The sequence below is a fragment of the Botryllus schlosseri genome, chromosome 6 (genome assembly GCF_051294905.1).
Source record: "Botryllus schlosseri isolate E-star chromosome 6, Bs_hap1, whole genome shotgun sequence".
In the NCBI taxonomy this organism is placed as follows: domain Eukaryota; kingdom Metazoa; phylum Chordata; class Ascidiacea; order Stolidobranchia; family Styelidae; genus Botryllus; species Botryllus schlosseri.
In genome coordinates, this window is record NC_137241.1 from 19,585,073 (window position 1) to 19,606,327 (window position 21,255).

The 21,255-nt window shown below is 39.2% G+C and overlaps 2 protein-coding genes across 6 annotated transcripts in view; one reads left to right on the top strand and one right to left on the bottom strand.

The window, feature by feature from the left end:
* LOC145441419 (receptor-type tyrosine-protein phosphatase epsilon-like) overlaps positions 1-21,255 on the bottom strand; it is a 251,311-nt gene that overhangs the window by 89,990 nt on the left and 140,066 nt on the right. The window lies entirely within an intron of this gene.
* Positions 1-21,255, top strand: part of LOC145441421 (uncharacterized) — a 92,472-nt gene that overhangs the window by 5,975 nt on the left and 65,242 nt on the right. The window contains exons 3-17 of one of the 4 annotated variants that reach the window (XM_080319274.1): positions 835-942; positions 996-1,117; positions 1,179-1,457; positions 3,467-3,772; positions 3,834-3,942; positions 4,004-4,130; positions 4,289-4,471; positions 4,745-4,961; positions 5,043-5,148; positions 5,210-5,350; positions 5,414-5,557; positions 5,926-6,029; positions 6,335-6,428; positions 6,490-6,581; positions 7,008-7,692. In XM_080319274.1, the coding sequence (XP_080175400.1) occupies positions 835-942; positions 996-1,117; positions 1,179-1,457; positions 3,467-3,772; positions 3,834-3,942; positions 4,004-4,130; positions 4,289-4,471; positions 4,745-4,961; positions 5,043-5,148; positions 5,210-5,350; positions 5,414-5,557; positions 5,926-6,029; positions 6,335-6,428; positions 6,490-6,581; positions 7,008-7,081 (2,206 nt within the window). In that variant the 3' untranslated portion in view covers positions 7,082-7,692. Of the gene's footprint in view, positions 1-834; positions 943-995; positions 1,118-1,178; positions 1,458-3,466; positions 3,773-3,833; positions 3,943-4,003; positions 4,131-4,288; positions 4,472-4,744; positions 4,962-5,042; positions 5,149-5,209; positions 5,351-5,413; positions 5,558-5,925; positions 6,030-6,334; positions 6,429-6,489; positions 6,582-7,007; positions 7,693-21,255 lie in introns of those variants that run through there. The other 3 variants (XM_080319277.1, XM_080319276.1, XM_080319275.1) reach the window with 3 other exon arrangements.

Sequence of the window (21,255 nt, forward strand, 5' to 3'; positions counted from 1 at the left end):
GTCCCGTCCCCGCAATCTGAGTAGACAATAGTACAAATGCGACCCGCAGAGGAAAATAATGCACCACAATTTGAAATAGCGTGCGTCACTAGTTGGAGCAGCAAATAATAGGGTGGCGCACTCTTATGTGCCCAATCTCCTCGATAGTTTGAAGCTTATTTCCCGAGCCACCAAACAGAAGCATTAAAACAAAGATGTGGATTTCGCACCCATTCGATGAACTGGAGCCTTCGTGACCTTTGTGTCATGCTCTTAAAATCTATTCCGATCCTGAAACACTTTACAAGCACTGGAAATACACTGTATTATGCGGAGGAGTGTTATATAGTTCTTATAAAGACCTGACCAACCAAACAATAGAAGTTCTTTCACAAAACCTAAAGGCGTATTCGGCACAAAAAGGCGCTTGCGCACAAAAGCTGAAATCATGAAACGTGAGAAAAGAGTTGTATTTTTAATGAGAAATTTTATTGCCTAAGAAGATAGCCTACTTATTGCGCATCTGAGCAAAAATTGTTAAGTCTCCTCATTTTCTTTTTGTATCAACATTTCTGATTGGTTGGGGATGACGGGATTCTTTTTTTCTGCAAAAAAGTGCAGATGTTGCTTTAAACGATTGAAAAGCACTGGTTTAGGTTATTAGCGGCCCTCAAATACGAGGTGACTGCCTTTTTCCAGCATATTCTTTTTTCAACTAAAAATACACGCAGGCGTCAGGATGAGTTAGTGAAAAAAGTAACTAGAACACATCTTCGCGAAATAAGGCATGGGAAGCGGACTGCAAAAGTCGACTTTCGAAAGTCGGTAACATCGGAATAACCCTGATATTCATAGAGGGTGTGATGACTACTTTTTCATCGGACTCGAGTATAAAGAAGAATTAAAGGAAGAAGATTGGTATTGGGTAGATGACACAGTTCTTGAAAGCGGACAATCGAGATGGTATGGGACGTCAGATTTAACACTGAACGTGGAATTATCATTCGATCGTAAAGGGCGGATGGATATGGAGAACATGGAACTGACATTTGTGCATGCGTTGTTCCTTCCAACCGGACGTGGATACATGATAAATGCTCATCAGTAACAAACTCCTATCCGTACATCTGCGAAACCAGTGAGAACTTTGAAAGTTAATAATTGCTGGCGATTTCTAACTTATATATATTTTCACACAGATGCACTCTCAATCTCTTATCTTCCCGAAGATTATTATGCACTAGTCAACGATGATGTGACTTTTACATTTGTGCTGACTAGTTTGGACGGCCCTGCGAAAATAGATATGTATAAAGAGCCAGATGAATCAACTATATTGGATTCACAGGTTGACGTAACAAATGGTCTAGTGAATTTGAAATTAGAGTCTGTGAATGCGACAGACAATGGCACATATGTCATTGTTGCAACTCGAGAGGGAATTGCAACATCGGATTCTATTGTTCTTTTCGTAGAAGGTGAGAACAATGATAACCGCATTCTTCATTTCCATTTGCACATAAACCCAAACCGAAAACACAGCTTTTAAGCAATTATCAATTTTAATTGAAAAAGAGTAAGGGAGAAGTGTGTTAGGTTGTTACATTAAAAGTACAGGGATATTCGAGGCAATATTTTACCGCGAAAACACATAATTTGACGAGGCCGTTGTAGCGTTGGGTTGCATTTTAAAACAAAAATCAATTTATTATATTTAAAAAGAGTTTTGGGGACAAATATAACAACTAAGGTCTTTTGCATCACGACATAACAGTTGCTAATCGATATTGCGATTGGTGGATAAAGTAAACCAAACATTCAGAACTGTCTATTTGTCTTCGCTATAAATTCCCACAGCAAAGGTAATAGATAATCGGTAGTTTATATATTTTCCATGGTGAAGGGTACTCTCAAGTCCAGTACGGTAGCTCTAAACTGGCATCTTTCGTTGGCATACTTCGCACACGCGATAATAACGTGCTCTGCGGTTTCTCCAACATGGCTTGTGGTATAATCAGGGGTATCGGAGCAACCAATTTTGCTAAGATGGGAATTGAGAATCAATTTAAAACAAACGTAAATAAAGCATTTTTTTGTTTGTTTGTTTATTCGTTTTTAGCCATGATGTCACGAATCTTTAATTGCGATGTCATAGTGGACTCTTATTTTAGAGCAGTGGTTCCCAACCTTTTTCGACTCATCGCCCCCTTTTGAAGCTCCACACCGATCATCGCCCCCCAAATATTGGGAACCGAAAAATAGCACTTCGTCAGCCCCCTCCCCCCGAAAACAACGTTGGTTTTTGGCCCCATTGGGTGATAAACCAAACCCCAGACCCCCCCTCAGCCAGTGGGCTTTTTGTCGCTATATATCAGCTATACCCTATTTCATGTACTGTTGGGTGAGTCACCGTATTTCGACTAAACTCGCGCAGCGCGACAAATTTATACAATTCATGTTTGAATCGGTCAATATGGTCGATGTGGTATGATGGAAAGGTAGGACCCCGAAATAATAATTAAACATCTTCAGGCGGAATCGTTGTTATATTGACTTCTTTACATGATGCTATTTCGTGACCTCCTATATCTGCTATCTCAGAAGATATGGAATCGTCAAAACGTACCAAACTAAAAGACGCACATGATTTCATATTGGTATTTCTGTACTGGCAAATAATTTTTTGCTTGCGGGATGGCATTTGTCCTGTAGGGTTAAGGTCGCCAGGACAGGAACATTCGACGCCAGCCATTGAGGCGCCCATTGACAATTAAACATATGTGTATATGTATCGAAGTTTTCGGTCAGCACAAGGGCCTTCCTTTTCGGCCAATGTCTTCTCGCTGCTGATCGTTCTGGCACACTTCTCGGAGTCGCATGTTAAATGGCCTCTAACTTCATATGTCTTGGTGCGTCGTGGCGCAGAAATGGCCGACGCCGAAGTCTCCCATTTCCATAAATCATGCGTATTTTTGTTGCGTGACGGGGATGCCAACACCAAGATACATTAAAGTATTAAATCGCGCCAGCGCGAAAATGTTTTGAAAAAGTCACATGAATTTCTAAAAATTATTCTATCATTTATGTTCATTCACGAAATAATTTTGGGCTTCCTTTGATTTCGGGCCCCTCGCCCCCAATTGGGGGGTTTGGGGTGCGGTAGTTACGGTCCCGACTCCAATATAGCCGTTTTAACGCGCCATCGCCCCCTATCGCCCCCTTCGTCCGTTTTCGCCCCCCTATCGCCCCTCCGTTATTTTCGCCTCCCTAGACCGCCAAATCGCCACCTGGTGCGCGATATCGCCCACGTTGGCAACCACTGTTTTAGAGCTTTTTTCCCAATACGTACCGTCGTGTATAAGATTAGACGTCATTATCATTGAAAACAATAGCGGGTATCGAAAATAGTATTTAGCACTGTAGAAAGTGTGTGCAATAGCGAAGCAAATAGAAAATGTCACACAGTATATCTTTTTCTCGTGTATAGAGCCCGCTTCAATTAATAGCGGAGTTTTGGGTGAGGTATCTTCTCCGGTAACGGTCGGTCCTCGCAATGTTATATGCGAAGCAAATGGAATTCCGACTCCTACAGTTCGCTGGACTAAAAACGGTTATGATGTTATTGACGATTCGAATATACCGGGAGTCTACCAGAATATACTTGATGCTACTGCGATACTTAACATTGAAAACGCGATAAGTAACGATGACGGTGCGTATACTTGTATTGCAAGGAATCAAGTTGGTAGAGGCAACGTGGACCAAACGGATGAAGAGGAGACAAGATTACGAGGTCAGTAATTCGTTTAAGTAGATAGTAGATGAATGAAAAACTGATTTGGTGTTTTTGTTAGTTTTCGGGAGTCCAACAATAATTGACATCGCCATTGGATGCGCCGACGATGCTCTGCTGGTTCAAATGTCATGGAAAGCAAACAATCAGACTCTTGGAATAAACCACACGTAAAGAATTAGTAGAAATTCTTTATTATTCTGTTACATTTATTATGGGTGAATGCAACAGGATTGAGGTCACGTGTTACGGAGAGTCGATAGAGCAGTGTTTTCTTGGGACCGTACAAGCACTGAGTGACGGTTATATCGAGACAAGTTTCTATGTTTCGACCAAGCCCTTCTCAATTGACATTAAAGTGAGTACATATAATATTTTTTTAAATAAGTGACGCTTCTATCGAGAAAAATTGCAATAACCAGGCATTACTCAATGGACATTAAAATTAGCACATAAATATGTTTATTAATGGTAACGAAATAATAGAAACACATAAGCGAGAATCAATCGCATTAGATCACTGTTTGCCCGGATGACTGCATCGTCGAACTTACGGACAACAAAACCATCTCCGTCTCACCGAATCACATTACAAATGCATTTGTGACGAAGATGGACGATGGACCCACCGAATCCTATTGCGAAGTCCGTTGGAACTCAACACAGCCAGTGCATGCTGATCAGTCTATTTTATTCAAGGTATGCAATAACTGAATTTTACTGACTCTACAGCAGTCAAATTCAATATTTGGTATGCGGTTGACTATACTACTCTCATACTTAACATGCATCTTTTGATGTAATTTAGTAACGCACCCAATAAACGAAAAAAGTCAATCTGCCTCTAAATATGGACTTGTAAAATTTCAAGTCATATGCGTTCATCGTGATGTCACTGCCATTTTCGCTAAATTGTAGTCCGCCCCTCCCAAATATTATCCCGACTACGTCAATGCTGTCATTGATGCTAAGGTGAAAGAAACTTCCACTCCGGTAATCGAACGAGACTCCTTCAACATATCTTCACTTATCCAAGTGGTTGAAGTGAGTCCGATAACGGATGGTTATTCCTACAAAACGAAAGCTGAGCCGAACAGTGACATTACGTTCGAAATATCAGTAGCAACGGATTGTACTGGTGACAGTGAAGCGGTGATGGCTCAAGGACAGTGCATTACAGACGTAGCAGGTAATATGTAACCAAGCAATATATGAAATAAAATCGCGAAATAAATCAATACCCGTAACATATTTTCTCCTTATTTTATAGCTCCATACGTTGTCGTCCAGCCTTCCGGTGCCTCTGCCGAAAGTGTTCCTGATAAGGCTCACGGTGTCGTTGTGTATGTGCCAGACGAGAGAAATGGGCCGATCAGGTGGAATTTATATAACTTATTCCAGGGACTTCATGTCAATTTTAATCCACATATATTACAGTTGTTTGTTCGTGATTGTGAGACGCGGTGCAGAAAATGCTGCTACTGTGGATTTAGAAACGTTACAAACATTATCCGAGAATGCTACGAATAAATTGAGTCCCGAGAAAGGTGATGAATATATTGCAAGTTGTAAATCAATGTAAGACTACAAAAATCGAGATTCGCCGTGTAAGTGCCATCATTATGAATAAACATCATTCAGGTCCACCATTTACGACAAAGAAAATATTACTGTAGTTCTGGGCACTGGGGAGCCGTCAAATTGTGACGTTCAACAGATTACGAAACAGACGTCCATGCGTTACAATGGTTATAACTGGGCATTGTCAGCCAACGAGTCATACGGGTATGCTAGCGGTTTTATTTTGGAGTGGGCATAACGATTTGAGTACTAGAGTCAGCAATTAGTCTCTGATTTGAGTGTGAGTGTATTCGAGTATATAAATTGACTACACCGTTTTAAAAGACACATTCTACCAGCCAAAATATTCGTTTCGACATTTCTATTAAACGCGTCCCGGCTTTGAAACCAAATGTGTAGAATTATACATCCGTGGCATTATTATCGTCTCGAAATCTAATCACCTATATACGCAATTTTGATCACCATTTATTAGATATAAAAAATCATAATTATTCATAGCGAAATCTGAGAATAGCATTGGAAAAATTACCATTTAGTCGTTATATATATTATTCGAATTCGTTTTTCAGGGTGTCGATCGTGACAGCCACACCGAATGAGTTCGATGAGATTTTGCTCTCTCAGTCGGAAAGCTACACGTTTACACATGTTGTTCAATCACATGTGGAATCAGGTATATGAGATATTCTTACACGGATCCATATGGAACATTCACATCCATGTCTTTTCAGCATGATGACCCTCATAAATAAATCAATTGTGATCAATTTTACTAGATTCTTCACTTGCATGTAAAGACATACGTATAGTGTTATTTAAGCAAAATAGCACCGTCTGATTGTCCTTACCCTAATGTTTTGATGCATGCTTGGATTTATTATTTAATGTTCATCTCATGTATGACGAAATGCACGAGCGGTTCTCAAATGTTTCACTGGATTGTGGAAAATTCATTCAAATTAATATTTTTTGTTTTAGGCAGTCAAAGTCTCTGGTGGATTTCGCTTGTAGTTATAGGAACGCTCATGGTAGCGGCGGGCGCGCTGTTGATGTGGAAGTACATAGATCTCGGGTAAGTAGGCCTATATCGCCGATGATTAACAGAGCATAAGCTAGATATATTGGTGAAACAGACATTGTAGAAAGAATAAATCTCATGTGTATGAGGAATCAAAGCCAACATCAATTAGAACACCAGACAATGCAGCATTACACCAACAAAACGGTAAGTAAAATCACATAAGTTGAACAATACTATCCGTACATACTTAGATTAATGGATTGGAGCCGGATCAGTACTTTTCCGGATACGGCCGGAGCCGGATCGAAGCCGGACCAGAGAATTGTTAAACCGGATCGAAGTCGGACCAGAGAATTTGTCGATCCGCTTGGCACTAGTGTACACTGCAGTACACTACATGTACAAGTGTACATGCACCCCTGATTTATATCCATACACTAACCTCTGGAATCTGCTGCCTAATGCTCTTATTCATAACAAATGTTCCAGAATTGAAGTGTATAAACTTACATCATAATCTGATATCAATGCGGGTGATGACATTTTTCACTTTAATGATATCCATTACCGTGTGATAAATTTCAACTATTCGAAAGTGCTCTGATTTACGAATTTCCTTTTCTATTTCAGAGTCAAATTACACCACGGTAAACCAATCGTTCGTGTATGAAACCGTTATATTGAGCAACGATGAATCGCATTGAGAAGGAATAGAAGTCTCGATATCGAATGATTTGAGCATAGTTTGACTAATCGTAAATGTTTTATGCTGAAACACGATTATATTTGTTCACGGTTGTTGATTGTAAACATGTTTTTTTCGAAGGTCAGTAAAGAAGTATAGGCTATCTCCACGTTTTCGGAGTCCTCAAGTAGGTATTGCCTATACTTGCGGTACTTACTCAAGTGATTACGTTTTAAGACCATCTCCATCCTCCACTTCTATACTTGCCATTTTTCGGCTTTAGAGCAAGCTTGGGTTGCATTTAAAACAAACGGTGTTGTAAAACACTTTGTTTAAAACATGTTTTAAACAGTGTTTTAAACAAAGGCCTTTAAAAAAATTATGCCATGATTGTGTAAATGCTTTCCAAAAATCATGCTGTATGAGTCTACGGACAATTACCACCCGATTTAGCCGACGTATATAGATATGGGATTGTTGGAACCCTCAAAATAGTCGGTTCAACAGTTATAGTACAGATATTTCGTCAAAGAAGCTATATGTACCCTACATTTTCAATTATCAATGTCAATTCATTATGACGTCACAATTGAATATGCGCGGCGTCGTTGCTTGAAAACAAACAACAAATACAATAAAAATATGTTTTAAATTAGGGCTTTGTTTCAGACATGTTTGTTTTCAATTGATTATTATTTTAAATGCAACCCTAGATCAAGCCCAGAAACGGAATACGTCTTCTTACTTGTAAATTGTCACTTCTGCCTGTACTTAGGTACAAATTTATGACGATATTTCTCCTTTTACTTGATTACCAGCATTGACTACTTGACTACTGTGTTGACGACCTCTGACTCTGACTTCATCTTTTCGAATGATTGACGCCAAGTATATGTTTAATTTGAACCATGATCCATGATTTTCATACATTGCCGCAAACTTTGAATGTACAGTTATTTGCTATATATGTTTGATAATATTGTGTTCAATTTTTCGTATATTATATTCGGAAAGCGAGTGCATATAAAATAAGACACAGAGATAATACATCAGTGTTAGGATATCTCGGGTCGCATTTTCTGAATGACCCGCCGTGACTCGAGTCAGCTCCATAATATTACTTTACTTTACTTTACTCGGACTGGAAGGTCTGAAAATGTGGAATGGTTCGTACCTCATATAAAATTTTTCGAATCGATTGTCAAGTTATCAAATATTCTACTTCAAAAATCAACGAGATCAATAATGATGCTTTATTTACTGAATTTCATTTCTGTCTACTTTCTCTGTGATCAGTACGATCAGAATCAACATTACAGAGAAAACATCGTTGGTATTGCCGTCATAACAAACTTGACTGCCAATATAATATCATCGCAAACTGGTACCCCGCTGGTTCTTAAGATATATATTTGTCCGACACGTTATTGGCTCAGTCATAGTTCCCGGTGGTCGGTATTAGGCCTACTATATATTCCATATAGCAAAGTTAGGGTTTTTATCAAATTCTATATGCTTGGAAATCATATCGAGGTCACGATCTCCCCTGCGTCATAACGAACAAGCGAGCAAGGTCTGTAATGGCGGAAGATGTATAGGAATTATTTCAAACTGTTCTATGTTATTAACTGCGGTGAAGTATAGTAAAGCCAAATTGCAAAGTATAGTACAAACTACAGCGTGCGCTGCAAAGATTTTTCATAACACGCATAAATCTGAACACGAGGCCGGTGGTGAAGACCCGACCACGGCCTCAGTTTAAGAGATGAGATCACTTGGTCGACCTGGGCAAGAACACATGAGATAATGAGAACGCCGGTGCGAATATACCTACAAGTTGGCCGGCAGCGCCACCACCAACACAATTATTTCTGTCGTCGTTAGTCAATTGTGTTAGCATTGGGCTGTATTGTTTGACATCAAATTTCAGCGAAGAGCTATACCTACAAGTAATATGATAAACTGTTTAATGTTGCTATACGTACCGATAAAAATCACTCGATCGTTCCGCAGGTTTCTGCTGTGAGTATATAGTCCGTGTACTTTGTGTGCGTGTGCACTGTACACAGTTTACAAAAGTTGAGTCGGAAACATTCTTAATATCCAGCTCTCAGCTTTACAGCAAATTCGACATACTCATAAGGGCTTACTCTTATAGCCCGCGCTGGCCAAAATCGAGCATTCGACAGATTCGATTCCGATCACGTCATGCATAATAGTGTGAATTGCTGAGCTCAAATATGTCCTTTAATACGATCGCAAATAAAATAACGTCGGGTACGCATGCTTTCTCATTTGTTTACCTTAACTATGGCATTGAATTCGGGATATTGGTATGGGCATATCACTATTCAAAATAGCCGTATCTCCGCGTGAACATGCGTATTGCCCCGCGTCCCGCGTTTGGATGCTCTGATGAAACCAATCGAAGTTGCAAGATGATAAATAGTGTAATTTCAACAATTCATATAGTTCTTGTCGAACGGCGTGTATGATTTTGGTAATTGAAGAAAAGTGACTCTTACTAGCTCAGATTTTCTCAACCATTTCTAGCTCATGAACCGGTGGACCTTCAACAATTGGAATCAACCCAAAATGTAAAGTGTGCAACAGTTGTTATGCAATATGGTACTATGAGCCGCATGGAAACACCTGGCAACAGCGACACCTGACTATCAGTGTTGGGATGACTCGAGTCATGACCTGACTCGAGTCAGACTTGAGTCACCCTTCCCGTATGACTTGACTTGACTCGAGTCACTTTGCTAAAATGACTTGACTTTACTTGACTCGGCCTATCAGAAATGTGGATTGACTCGTTACTCGGAGCAAAATTCACGAGTCAATTTCAAGTCATCAAGTAATCGGTGTCGATCAAATTAGCTGTATCTTGCAGATGTTCGGATTGTTGGCCAAACGCTGGTGTAACCTGTGAGAGCGACCAATCATTTAATGATCGTACGTTTTACTGAGCCTCCATTGTTCTCTCACAAATAAATTTACCGCAAACGAAGTGATCGAGGGTTACAGCTTACCTTGTCGTAAACTAGTGTAGTAAAGTAAATTCTGTTCTCTGTTTTTACCTTAACCAAACCTATTGTTTAATTGAATCTGAATTCGAATATAGTTTATATAGTCCTCAACCATTGGCGCATGCTCGAATTGTATCATATCGATTTGTAAAAGCGTAATGTATTGTATTTTATCAATTCGTATCTATTCTCTATCTTGGCTGGTAACTATAAACTGAGGTTTAGCAGTTCTACTTATATGTGAGCGATACAGCGTTTATCTTTAACTATATAATCGTTCATCAGTTCAAAATCAATGACCACTCAATCTGCATTTCAGACAGCTAGCAAATTGCAATGACCTTATCATGTCTCATACTTGAATTGTGACTTGACTCGTGACTTGACTTGACTTGACTCGACTCGACTTGACTCGAGTCACCTCAAAAAATCGAGTGACTTGACTTGACTCAAGTCACTTTTGAAAATCGATTGACTTGACTTGACTTGACTCGAGTCAAAATGTGCAATGAGTCGAAATGACTCGTGACTCGAAGGTATAGTGACTTGATCCCAACACTGCTGACTATAGGGATGGTGTGAACGTGAGGTTCACGTTCGCGTTCTGTGTGTGAACCTCAGAAATTTAGAGGTTCACATTCACAAACGAACCTTGGTAGGTTCTGCACTGTGAACCTTTTTCTTATATTACAATTTCCACTTCATTATAACATCTTAGTTGGAAATTTATTGCATTTCAACTGCGGGCCATTCTATGCATGGCACTGGCAGCATAAAAAAATTAACACTAAACGAACATGCTCCTTGACAATCTCAAAAATTTTACTTGATTTGTTACAAAGCTTTGCTCGAAATATCCGGCTTTCCGTTTGCGAATATCTAGTGACTCTCAGCTGTGAGCTTGACCAGCAATGGCACAACATCAAGAGCGAAATACACTACATGTAATCAGCGAATGATGTTATTCAACCAACCAATAAAGTTTATATCGTTGTCTGATGTAAAAGAAATGTAGCAGGTGTACGGGGTTAATCTTGACTTCATATGTTTATTGTATCATAAAAACAAAATCCATGTGATTGGGGTGCTGGCTACTGCTGTATAACTTGTTAATGGGGTAATATCGGTAGCGAGTATAGAAACCCGTTTTACACTCTGCTCAATATCAACGTGGCAATACGCAGACGCCGAATACATTGTCCGTTCTGGCCTAGACTGTTAAGGCGTAAGCTTATATTCCTTTGCAAGTCCTCATCGAAATTGTTGGCAAAGCGGCGGAAGATATTGATTTTATGGGAATATTATATCATTTGATTGCCCCGGTTGATGCATTTGGCGACGTTTAAAACGTCAATATGTACTTCAGCATTGTAGCATTATGGCCCGAGTCATCGCTAGGTATCCTGTACATTAATATTGGCTATCACTTCACTGAAATGTAGGGTTGGAATTAGCAATATGACGTCACGTGACGTCATGAGGTTCACGTTCGCGTTCACACAGAACCTTTCAAAAAGGTTCGCGTTCACACGAACCTGAACCTTTCAGAGGTTCACACCATCCCTACGTTGACTATACACAAAATGATTACTGTGCGGCTGCTGGGGGAGTCAGCTCACTGCAGACAGCTTGCACTTCAAGTCAAATCGAACATGTTCTCAGGGCTAATGACACCTGACAGCGCTACTGAGCTAGCGAAGTTCTTCAACATCGTGCGCAATCAATGTATAAAAATATTATATCTGGCGGACCGCCAGAAAAGTCATTGCGGAGCAGTGGTTGAGAACCACTGCACTAGTCGATTCGGATCATTGCGATTAAAACTCGACTCTGGTTTGAGTATCCGAAGCTCTGTAGTATGACTTCAGCTCAATTACAATTACAATTATAATTACTCTCTTGGATGTTTCATACACATTACAATTACAATTACTGAATGCTAAAGATATCAAATTACAATTACAATTACAATTACTATTAAACGTGTAATTGATTCGTTAGATAGGTGCTCTTTGACAACCGTTGCGACGTAATTAGCAACAATCTCAAGCTATTCATGTTTCATTCATGACACGTACAATACCATATAATTAAAATAACCTCGAACGTATTCAAACTATTCCTAATCATAAGTATTGAAAACTACAAACACAGAAACAATTTTAAAGCGACGATCAACAACCAAATGTGTGAGCGACTAACAGCAAATAGGTTACAAGACAGACAAGGAAATGTAATCAAACGAATACTCAGAGCTGAGCAAGGAAAATGGAATGTAATGGGTAAGGCGTCAGCGATAAGGATGATACCGACAAGGTGTTTAAAATTAAGGAAAGGAAAGAAGCTCCTGATAACTACGAATTACATAAGTTTGGTTCACATTTACATTTTCACTTGCTCAAAAACTGTTAGATTGCATTTGATGAACATTAGGGTTCGGAAAGTTTCTGGCCCCAGTAAATGTGGTCTAGATTGGGATAACATCTGTATAAATGCGTGATCAAGTTTGAAGAAGCCTTGGTAGAAAACTTGAATTTCTTTTTGCAATTGTCACAGCAAGCCTCAGTACTGGTCAAAGATCTAAAAAAAAACTATGACCGTGGTGTTGGAAACGGTTCAGCACAGGTTTCAGAAGAGTTTATTTGCTGTTCATCCATTTTTGAAATATTAAGATTTAGTTTAGCCCACTGCACGGTACTCAAACTTTTTTTAAGATACGCTCCCCTTTATTACAGTGAAATATTTCGCACCCCTCTTGTTGTCATATCACACAATGAAACCAGAATGTTAGCTATCCCTACATATAGTTTGATGGCAAGGACGGTTATGACTAGTGCCATTTTAATATGACCTCAAAAATCAATAAGACTTTATTTTTTGGAAACTATGACTTTATGTGAAACAACGTCACCCACGTAACTAAAGAGTGAAACATACGCCATCATACCAGTAATACACATTCAGTTTTATTGTAAACAACTGTTTCGACATAAAAATGACTTTAGTAAGGAAAATGAGCGCTCCACATACGCTGATGTGGGTTGACACTTCTGCAGTTTTGCTTAATGCGCTGGTGAAATGTCTTGTCTTTGTAGCTCCATAATTTGTTTCACATCGTTTTTGTCCAATCGCTTCCTACTATAATTTTTGAGCTCAATCGAATCTTTTCCGAAATCAAGGGCATTTAGATTAGCATGGGCCTCTTTGATGGTGTACGTACAACTTTCCTTTTTGAGTATTAAATTTGAAATATTGTTGTAGTGGAAGCAAATTGACTGACTAGTTAACTTTAGATCGTTGACTGAATTTTTTACGCTCTTTACAATAACTCCTTCACCTTCCTATGCGTTGACTATTTGTTTCACTTGTGGAAGTCTCTTGGCATAATATTGACAAGCATTCAACCAGCTACCCCAACGAGTAACTACAATAGTTTCTTACTGCCTAATTGCTTCACCGCTTAAATTGGTGCGTTTTTATTTAAAGTATACAACGATATGACTTTAACTTTAAAAGCTGATTTATGACCTAACCAGCAGAATATGACTTTATATGACTTCATAACTTTCTTAATACATCTCACAAAGACGCGGGTTTTGCGTTAAAATTGATTTCACGACTTACTGATGCTTAAAAAAAAGTATGACTTTAAATGGCCCTAGTTATGACTGTTGATGAGAGAATTATCCAAAATGAAATTCGGAGCAATAACTATGAAATGGAGGTAAATCGCGCCAAGCACGAAAAATTTTTTCGGTTTACCGGAGCTTCGTGCCCTCCTTCAGATGCTTTCATGCCTCCTCCCTGGTTTAGCCTATATTGTAATTCACCAAGCTTTCTGCTGCTACTGAAGTATGGGAACAGTTTAGCATAGCTGAATTATCTAGTTAATCAGGCACGCATAGAACACCGATGTATATGGGCTAAGTTGTGATTGCAAGGTTTCAATAACAATGCAATTGAAATTGTATTTAGGCAAAATTTTTATGAACTAACAATTACAATTACAATTATACAAAATAGAAATGCTTCAATTGAAATTACAATTACAATTACATGAAAAATGTAATTATTTACATTCAGCTCAATTACAAATTACAACTCTGCTGGCGACACTACCGTCTTCCCAGATCGATCAGTCACCTTCTGGTATGAATTACTTTGGCACATTATTAACTTTTTAATATACGGGTCAAATTCAAAGGAATCTGTCACACGATATCACAAACTCTGCAACAGGAGTTAATAGCACAGGCTGTGTTGAAATTTTTTTGATTGTCGTGTTACGATTATGACAGGATTGGATGAGAAAGGGACGCTGAAACCAGTTATTGAATAGTTGAGGAGAGAACGGTCGATGGTTTCGGGGACAATGCAATGATTACAGAGCGGAGAATCTGAGCATACTATTCTAAATAGATGAGTGTTAAGCCTACAGTGACCGGAGACGGAGACGGAATATTATGACCTAAAATTGCCGATTTTCATGTATGGAGAGGAATTTTGTTTCAACGCAACCATGGAAACGTTTACAATGCGTCTCTTTATCCACACAGTGTTCACATGCACACAGTTCCTGCAGTTCCTAGCGGCCAAGTGACTTCGCGTCTCCGATATACACCTCAGTAATCTTACGATGAGTGATATGTAATAGGGCCTATTCGTTTTATCGTATATAGTAGTGGTTCAAAAACCTCAACTTGCGAATAGCGAAAAGGATCAAATTTGGGGTCTATGCCATTCACTACACCAATGGTACTTGGACTCTCTCAACTTCGTAGCTACGGATAGTATTAAAATTCGGCTAAGCTTTCTTATCAATGTAAAGGCCGTAGGTTATTGCATCATTAGGAAAATATCAGTTTCTCTGCCCAAGCGGGTATTATTTTTACGCAGGAGAGTTCCGAAAATAGGCCATGTAAGCTAGCAAGCGTCTCTATCTGCTGTTACAACTACTAACTACTACATCATGGCATCTGGAGAGATCTTAACGAAGTAGCTTATCATTCGCCACACTTTCATCAAACGAACTGCTATGACTTTGAGATGCCAACAGGAGAGCCTAAATTGCGCTGCCGATCGGATAACATGCTGATTTCTGACTCAGACCGGTGCTTGCGAGAATGACCAGCACAGATTGCGGGCTGGAAGAGGCCAACCTCTACCTTAACTAAACAGCCCATTTGGGACACCTTAGACAGACCCGTCTGCTGGTGATTCATTCACTGGGCTGGCAAGATAGGAAATTTGAAAAAAAATCAAGGTTTTTAATATATTTATATATTTACATATATATTAACATGTAACCTATGCTCTTTCCTCATGACCTTTTACCGGTCACCCCTTGGTATTTTGGCAGCGTAAATGTAGATTTTGTTTTCTGTCCTTGTTATTATTATGACATGCTTTATTCACAGTAAAACTGGTGAATACATACATAATATGGGGACCAACGGACCCTCCAAGGAAACTGGCGGGATCAGAGTAAACTTGGAAAATTTCACTAATCTAGTAAAGTTGTTATTCCTATGCAGTACATGAAGAGGTCAGATTACAGACTTGCGATAGATGAAGAATTGGTAAGGGTTGCAGAGGTAGATATGATTGAAAATAAAGAATCAAAATTACAGAAATTATGCTGTGGTTTACGTGTAAAAGTGTAATTATAGCTCAGTGGTGCAATCAAGGTCTTCCGAATACTATGCACAGTACCCAATGACGTGATCTTCTGGATCTTGTCGAATTGAACGTTTATCGGAATCTGATGGATATGTCGACCCCTGTGGCGCCAATGACTATCGGTATAGTGTGTATTTGGCATCGCCACATATTTTTCAGATTTCATTCTGTGGTTTTGAGCTCATTCATTTTAATTCCTTTTGTATTATGTTTTGATCAGGTGGGACGGCAAGTCGATGAGTAATAATATCAAAATTTATGATTGTGATTATTTTTATTTATAAAATCACGTTATGGTGCTTATAAAAGAGATAAAATGACATATGATGCATTTCAACAGCTCTGGTCGTCTCCTCAACAATATTTATAATGACACTCCTATTCTTTGGAAGACAATCCTGCGCAAAACTATCGCTATAATTTGTCACGATGAGCCTCTACAATACTCACCCAACCCGAAGAAATTCCCATACTCAAAAATTAAGTAGAAACTTACCAGACCGATAGGATCCGGTTTTGTCCCTAAAATAGAGTGAGGTGTGACCATACATATTGGACGATACCACTGAAAAATGCAATATAAAATATGTTATATCCAGGTTAATTTTCTCCTATGCTTCCCATATTCTTTGATCGAATGCAAAGTAGGCTACAAGTACATGAATTGAAATCACAATCTTTCTGGTGAAATCAGTGACTTTCTAAGTTGCGTTTTCTATCATCCAGGTAAGTTATTATCCGCCTTTAAACGCACCTAGTCGATATTTATAGGTCTTCCTCCCTATTGTTGTAGTACGTGCCAGTGTGGGAGGACTCGAGTAAACTTTTTCGTGTGACTTGACTTGAATCGAATCACTTTAAAAAAATGAATTACCTTGACTCGACTCGACGCTTCAGAAAAGCGGATTGACTCGTGACTAGAAGTCAATATTTCGAGTCAATTTCAAGTCACCAAGTGAGAAGTATCAACTAAATCGCTGTATCTCGGAGATGTCGTGATCGCTGGTGTGACATGTTAGCACAACCAATCACTCAATGATTGTGCGTTTTATCGAGCCTCCATTGCTGTATCACAAATAAGTTAAACGCAGTGATCGGAGCTTACAGCAAACGCTGTCGTAAACTAATAGTAAAGTAATCCAATATCAATGTATACCTCTTCTATAAACTGCTCATATAGCAAACCCTCTTTTATAATTAAAATCGAGCGAATGTCGTTTATACTTTTATATTACTCATCAACAATTGGAGCAGGCTTAAATTATATTGTATCATATCAATTTTCATCTATTTAAGGTACTGCATTTTGGCTGATAATTACAGACAGGGAGCTATACCTAACTTATACTTACGTAGTTAGACAGTTCTGCGTGAGCGATACGACGCCTTTCTGTGTGCATATTCAACTCTATATTCGACTCGATTCAGAATTAATCGCGACTCAATCTGTAACTCAAACAGCTAGTAAAATTATGCAATGAATATGAACTATGCCTCGAAAATTCGACTTGACTTGACTTGCTACTTGACTTAACTTGACCCGAGACACCTCCAAAACTCGAGTGACTTGACTTGACTCGAGTCACCATCGAAACGCAAGTGACTTGATTCGACTCTACTCAAATTGTGGAATGACTCGAGATGACTTGGGACTCGAAAGTAGTGACTTGATCCGTCGCTAGATGATAATGCAGAGCATATTTTTCCAGTAAAGTTCAAAATATGCTTGTTTCCATACGCGCCGAAGCTGACAAACATACTACAAATACCCTGAAACCATGATTCACACATTACTCCAAGATGTTTCATTGATTGAGAAAGCTAACGAAAGCTTCAAGATTTTAACACTTTATTAGGGTTACTCTATCCCAGAGGTGGGCAAACTACGGCCAGCGGGCCGCATGCGGCCCGCAACGCCGTTCTGTGCGGCCCGTGAGAGTCTAAAAAAACTTATTAAAAATATTGATAAAATGTGTACTGAAAATCGAAATAATGCAAGGACATTTTTTCTTAGTATATTTCACCTTGATAATTCTAAGGCAGTAGTTCTCAAACTGGGGGGCGTGAAAGCATCTGACGGGGGCTCGAAGCTGAGCTCAACTGAAAATTTTATTCGCGCTCCGCGCGGTTTACATCCGATTCATAGTTATTGCTCTGTATTTAGTCTGAATTTCATATTTAAAAATCTCTCATTCACAGTCGTAGCCTTCCATGCCATCAAACTATCCGTTACGTTTGCTGGCATCCTGGTTGCGGTTTGTGATATGACGATAAGGGGCACGCCTGTAGGCGCAGGCCTTCTTCTGTCGCATAAAAGCAATCAGAACAAGCATTGTTATGCAGTTAACATACTAAAAATAAACATTTTGGATTGCTGTAATTTCGGCAATTTTGATTTTCAATGCTTCATCTTGATTCATATCCGATCGTGGAATATTAGGGAAACGGGTGTATGTATGGTCCGCCGTATATTAATTCACATATTGATCGTGGAGTTACACCAGGCGAGATGTAGAAATTGTCACTATGGGAAGCCTTGTCAGTGGCTACGGTTTTATCGCATCATCATATTGTCGCTCTATTACTACAACATTTAATAAATTCATGTGCGTTCCTGCTTAGAAATGACAATATTATGCACCCGCATCCAAACAAGAAAAATCAAATGAAGCTTTTTCCATTGGCTCAAAATTATAAAGCTTCTAAACTATTGATGTAAAATTTACCAATGCAACTTGGTTGTTTTTGAAAATTGCTATTGTTATTTTCGTCGGCCTGAATTCAAATGTCCTTCGCAACCTATGCTGTACAACTTCGTGCTATGCCTATCGAATAGTGACAATAAATTAATTGTTATTGCTGGAACAGCCTGGTGGTCTACATCAGACATGGGGTAATCGCGATTAGTAATCGTAATCGATTACGACGATTACAGCATTTTGAAGTAATCGTAATCGCAATCGATTACATTCGAAAAAAATCCGAAGTAATCGTAATCGTAATCGACTACTTCCCATATCTTATCGATTTTTTTGTGAAAGAACGATTACTTTTTGTTTGTACAAAGGACTATGATATAAACTGAATATTCGTGAACAAGAATGAGATAATATACCACGTTAGCGATAGCACAAACATCTGTTTTCAAACGCCATTGACTCATTATTACGTCAGAAGTATTAGCTCCTCTCGTCATTGCGTAAGAAGTATCCGAACATAGTAAACAGACATGCGATGGACATTGTAGTGCAGTGGTTCCCAACCTTTTTCATCTCGTGCCTCCCTTGGCCGAAATTTAAGCCAAAATTCCCCCCTTAGGATAAATCTGCCCGACGATTAAAAACTAGGTCATTTTTACCGCGCAAACACCTGTTGACTGAGAGAATAATACGGGCGGTACCGAGTGTTTGTTTCTAGCAGTGCTGTAATAACACTTTGATTCTCAAAAAACAATGGTCTTGCTTGCAATCAAACAAATTTGGGAACGCTCGATTCAACAGACCCCCACACTTCCATTTGTGTTTTCGGCTTACCATGCACCAATCACTAAAACTGTTGTGAAAAATCAGTATGCATAGATTTGCTGGTCTCGCGATTTTTTTTCAAGTTTGCGTATGCATTTGACCAATAATATTGGTACTTTCGTATATAGGAGGGTTGACCAAACTAGAGTCTGACTCGACTCTCCATTTTCTGACGACTCGACTTGACTCTAGTCATTTTCTCAAAATACGGAAACGACTCGACTTGGGTATTGAATCGACTTGGACTCGAGTCATTGAGCATGACTCGCAACAAGCCATATGACTCGAGGCTATAAGACGGCCAAGACCGACATTTAATTGTAATTTCGAAGAACAGTACAGCGACCACCCTATTGGAATTTCGTCTATTGATCCTTGTACTTGACAATGCGACAAGAAACTGCTCAAAGTGAGGAAAATTAGTATATCATAAATCCAAATCATTCAATATCATCAAACAGTGTTGTCTGGGGTGTGACTTGGACTCGGACTCGAGTCATAATGCCATGAGTCGGACTCGATCCTCTGCTCTGTGACTTGGACTCAGACTTGACTCAATGGTGAATTGAAAAGAACACGACTTGACTCGAGTCAAAACTATGAAAGTGGATTGACTTGCGACTCGGAGCCGCGTGATTTAGTTACAGCCCTGATATATAACATACACGTGATCAGATTCCCTTTTGGAGCTCATTGAAATTTAGGACACCCATTACATTTCGGCAACATTGCACCAAGTTTAATATGCCTTTTTTCGATCGGGTAGCTGTTCTTTGACTTGAATCGATGACGTTGGAATATTTTGTCACTGTCTGAAAATGTTGACTTGAAAATATAAGGTAAATACTTCCAATAGAGGCCTTGTTATGATAGATTCGGCTCAACATTTGCTCGCTTAGGATATAGTTGATTGAGAGGCCGTCGCTGGCCTACAAAATTGTCTTGTGAACTGCAGCACATCTGAACTAGTTTGAAAAAAGGGAGGAATTTGTATGTGAAAAAGAGATTTCAAATAGCATTTGAACATACTTTCAGCAAACAAAAAACAGCCATGAGGAGCATACGTTCGGATATAACTGGTTGACCACATGACAGTTCGGACATGAACAATTTGGAAAATCCGTTACAATTCTAAAGTGGAATTCCTCCCCAAAAATTGCAAAATTCCCCCCAAGGGGGGAATTCCTCCCCGGTTGGGAAACACTGTTGTAGTGTGATTGTAACACCTCCCGTGGTGTATATCAGGCTATCAATACACTACAGAAGCCGCTACCTCGCAGCAGGATATTGATCGCCACTCTGCCTATAGTTTCAAATAGTAACTTATGTATTGATGTTTGGTTGTGCTTAGTTAAACGCAGTTTACCATTGCTGCTTGGCGAGCAGGAGGCCTACGTACGCACGTGCACCTGACGAAGATTCGGAATTTTGTACTCGTCGAATAAAACATTGCAGTTTCCACAACGAAGCATTACAAATAAACAGCTGCTGATATATATCATAACCGAGCCGTGCTTAGCCGTTTCTCGTAACAGCAGCTCGCTGTATATGTATTAAGTTGAAGGCAGAATTTTTATGTTAACTATATCTTATTCTCATATAACTACTTGAAACGGGCGTCAATCGTTATTTTACAGTTCTTTACTTAGCATTTGGACCTGCCGCCATAACCATCCGCTTATATAGCCTGACATGTTAGCGTGGGTTGTAGCTAGAATGAGCAATTCAGCCGAAACAGCAATTCCCCTGTCCAACCGTTGGTCAATTTTCAAAACTGAATTTCGTCAATAATATTGGTAATTGCATTATATTACTATTCATTTATAACCTCTCTGAGCCCCGAGTGTCAGATTTACCTGTAAAGCTGGGGCACGTAATTCATATTCATAGCATCTGGTATGTTGTTATAATTACTGTATGTTGTTAATTCGCGACATCCAGCCCGTTGTATAATCAAA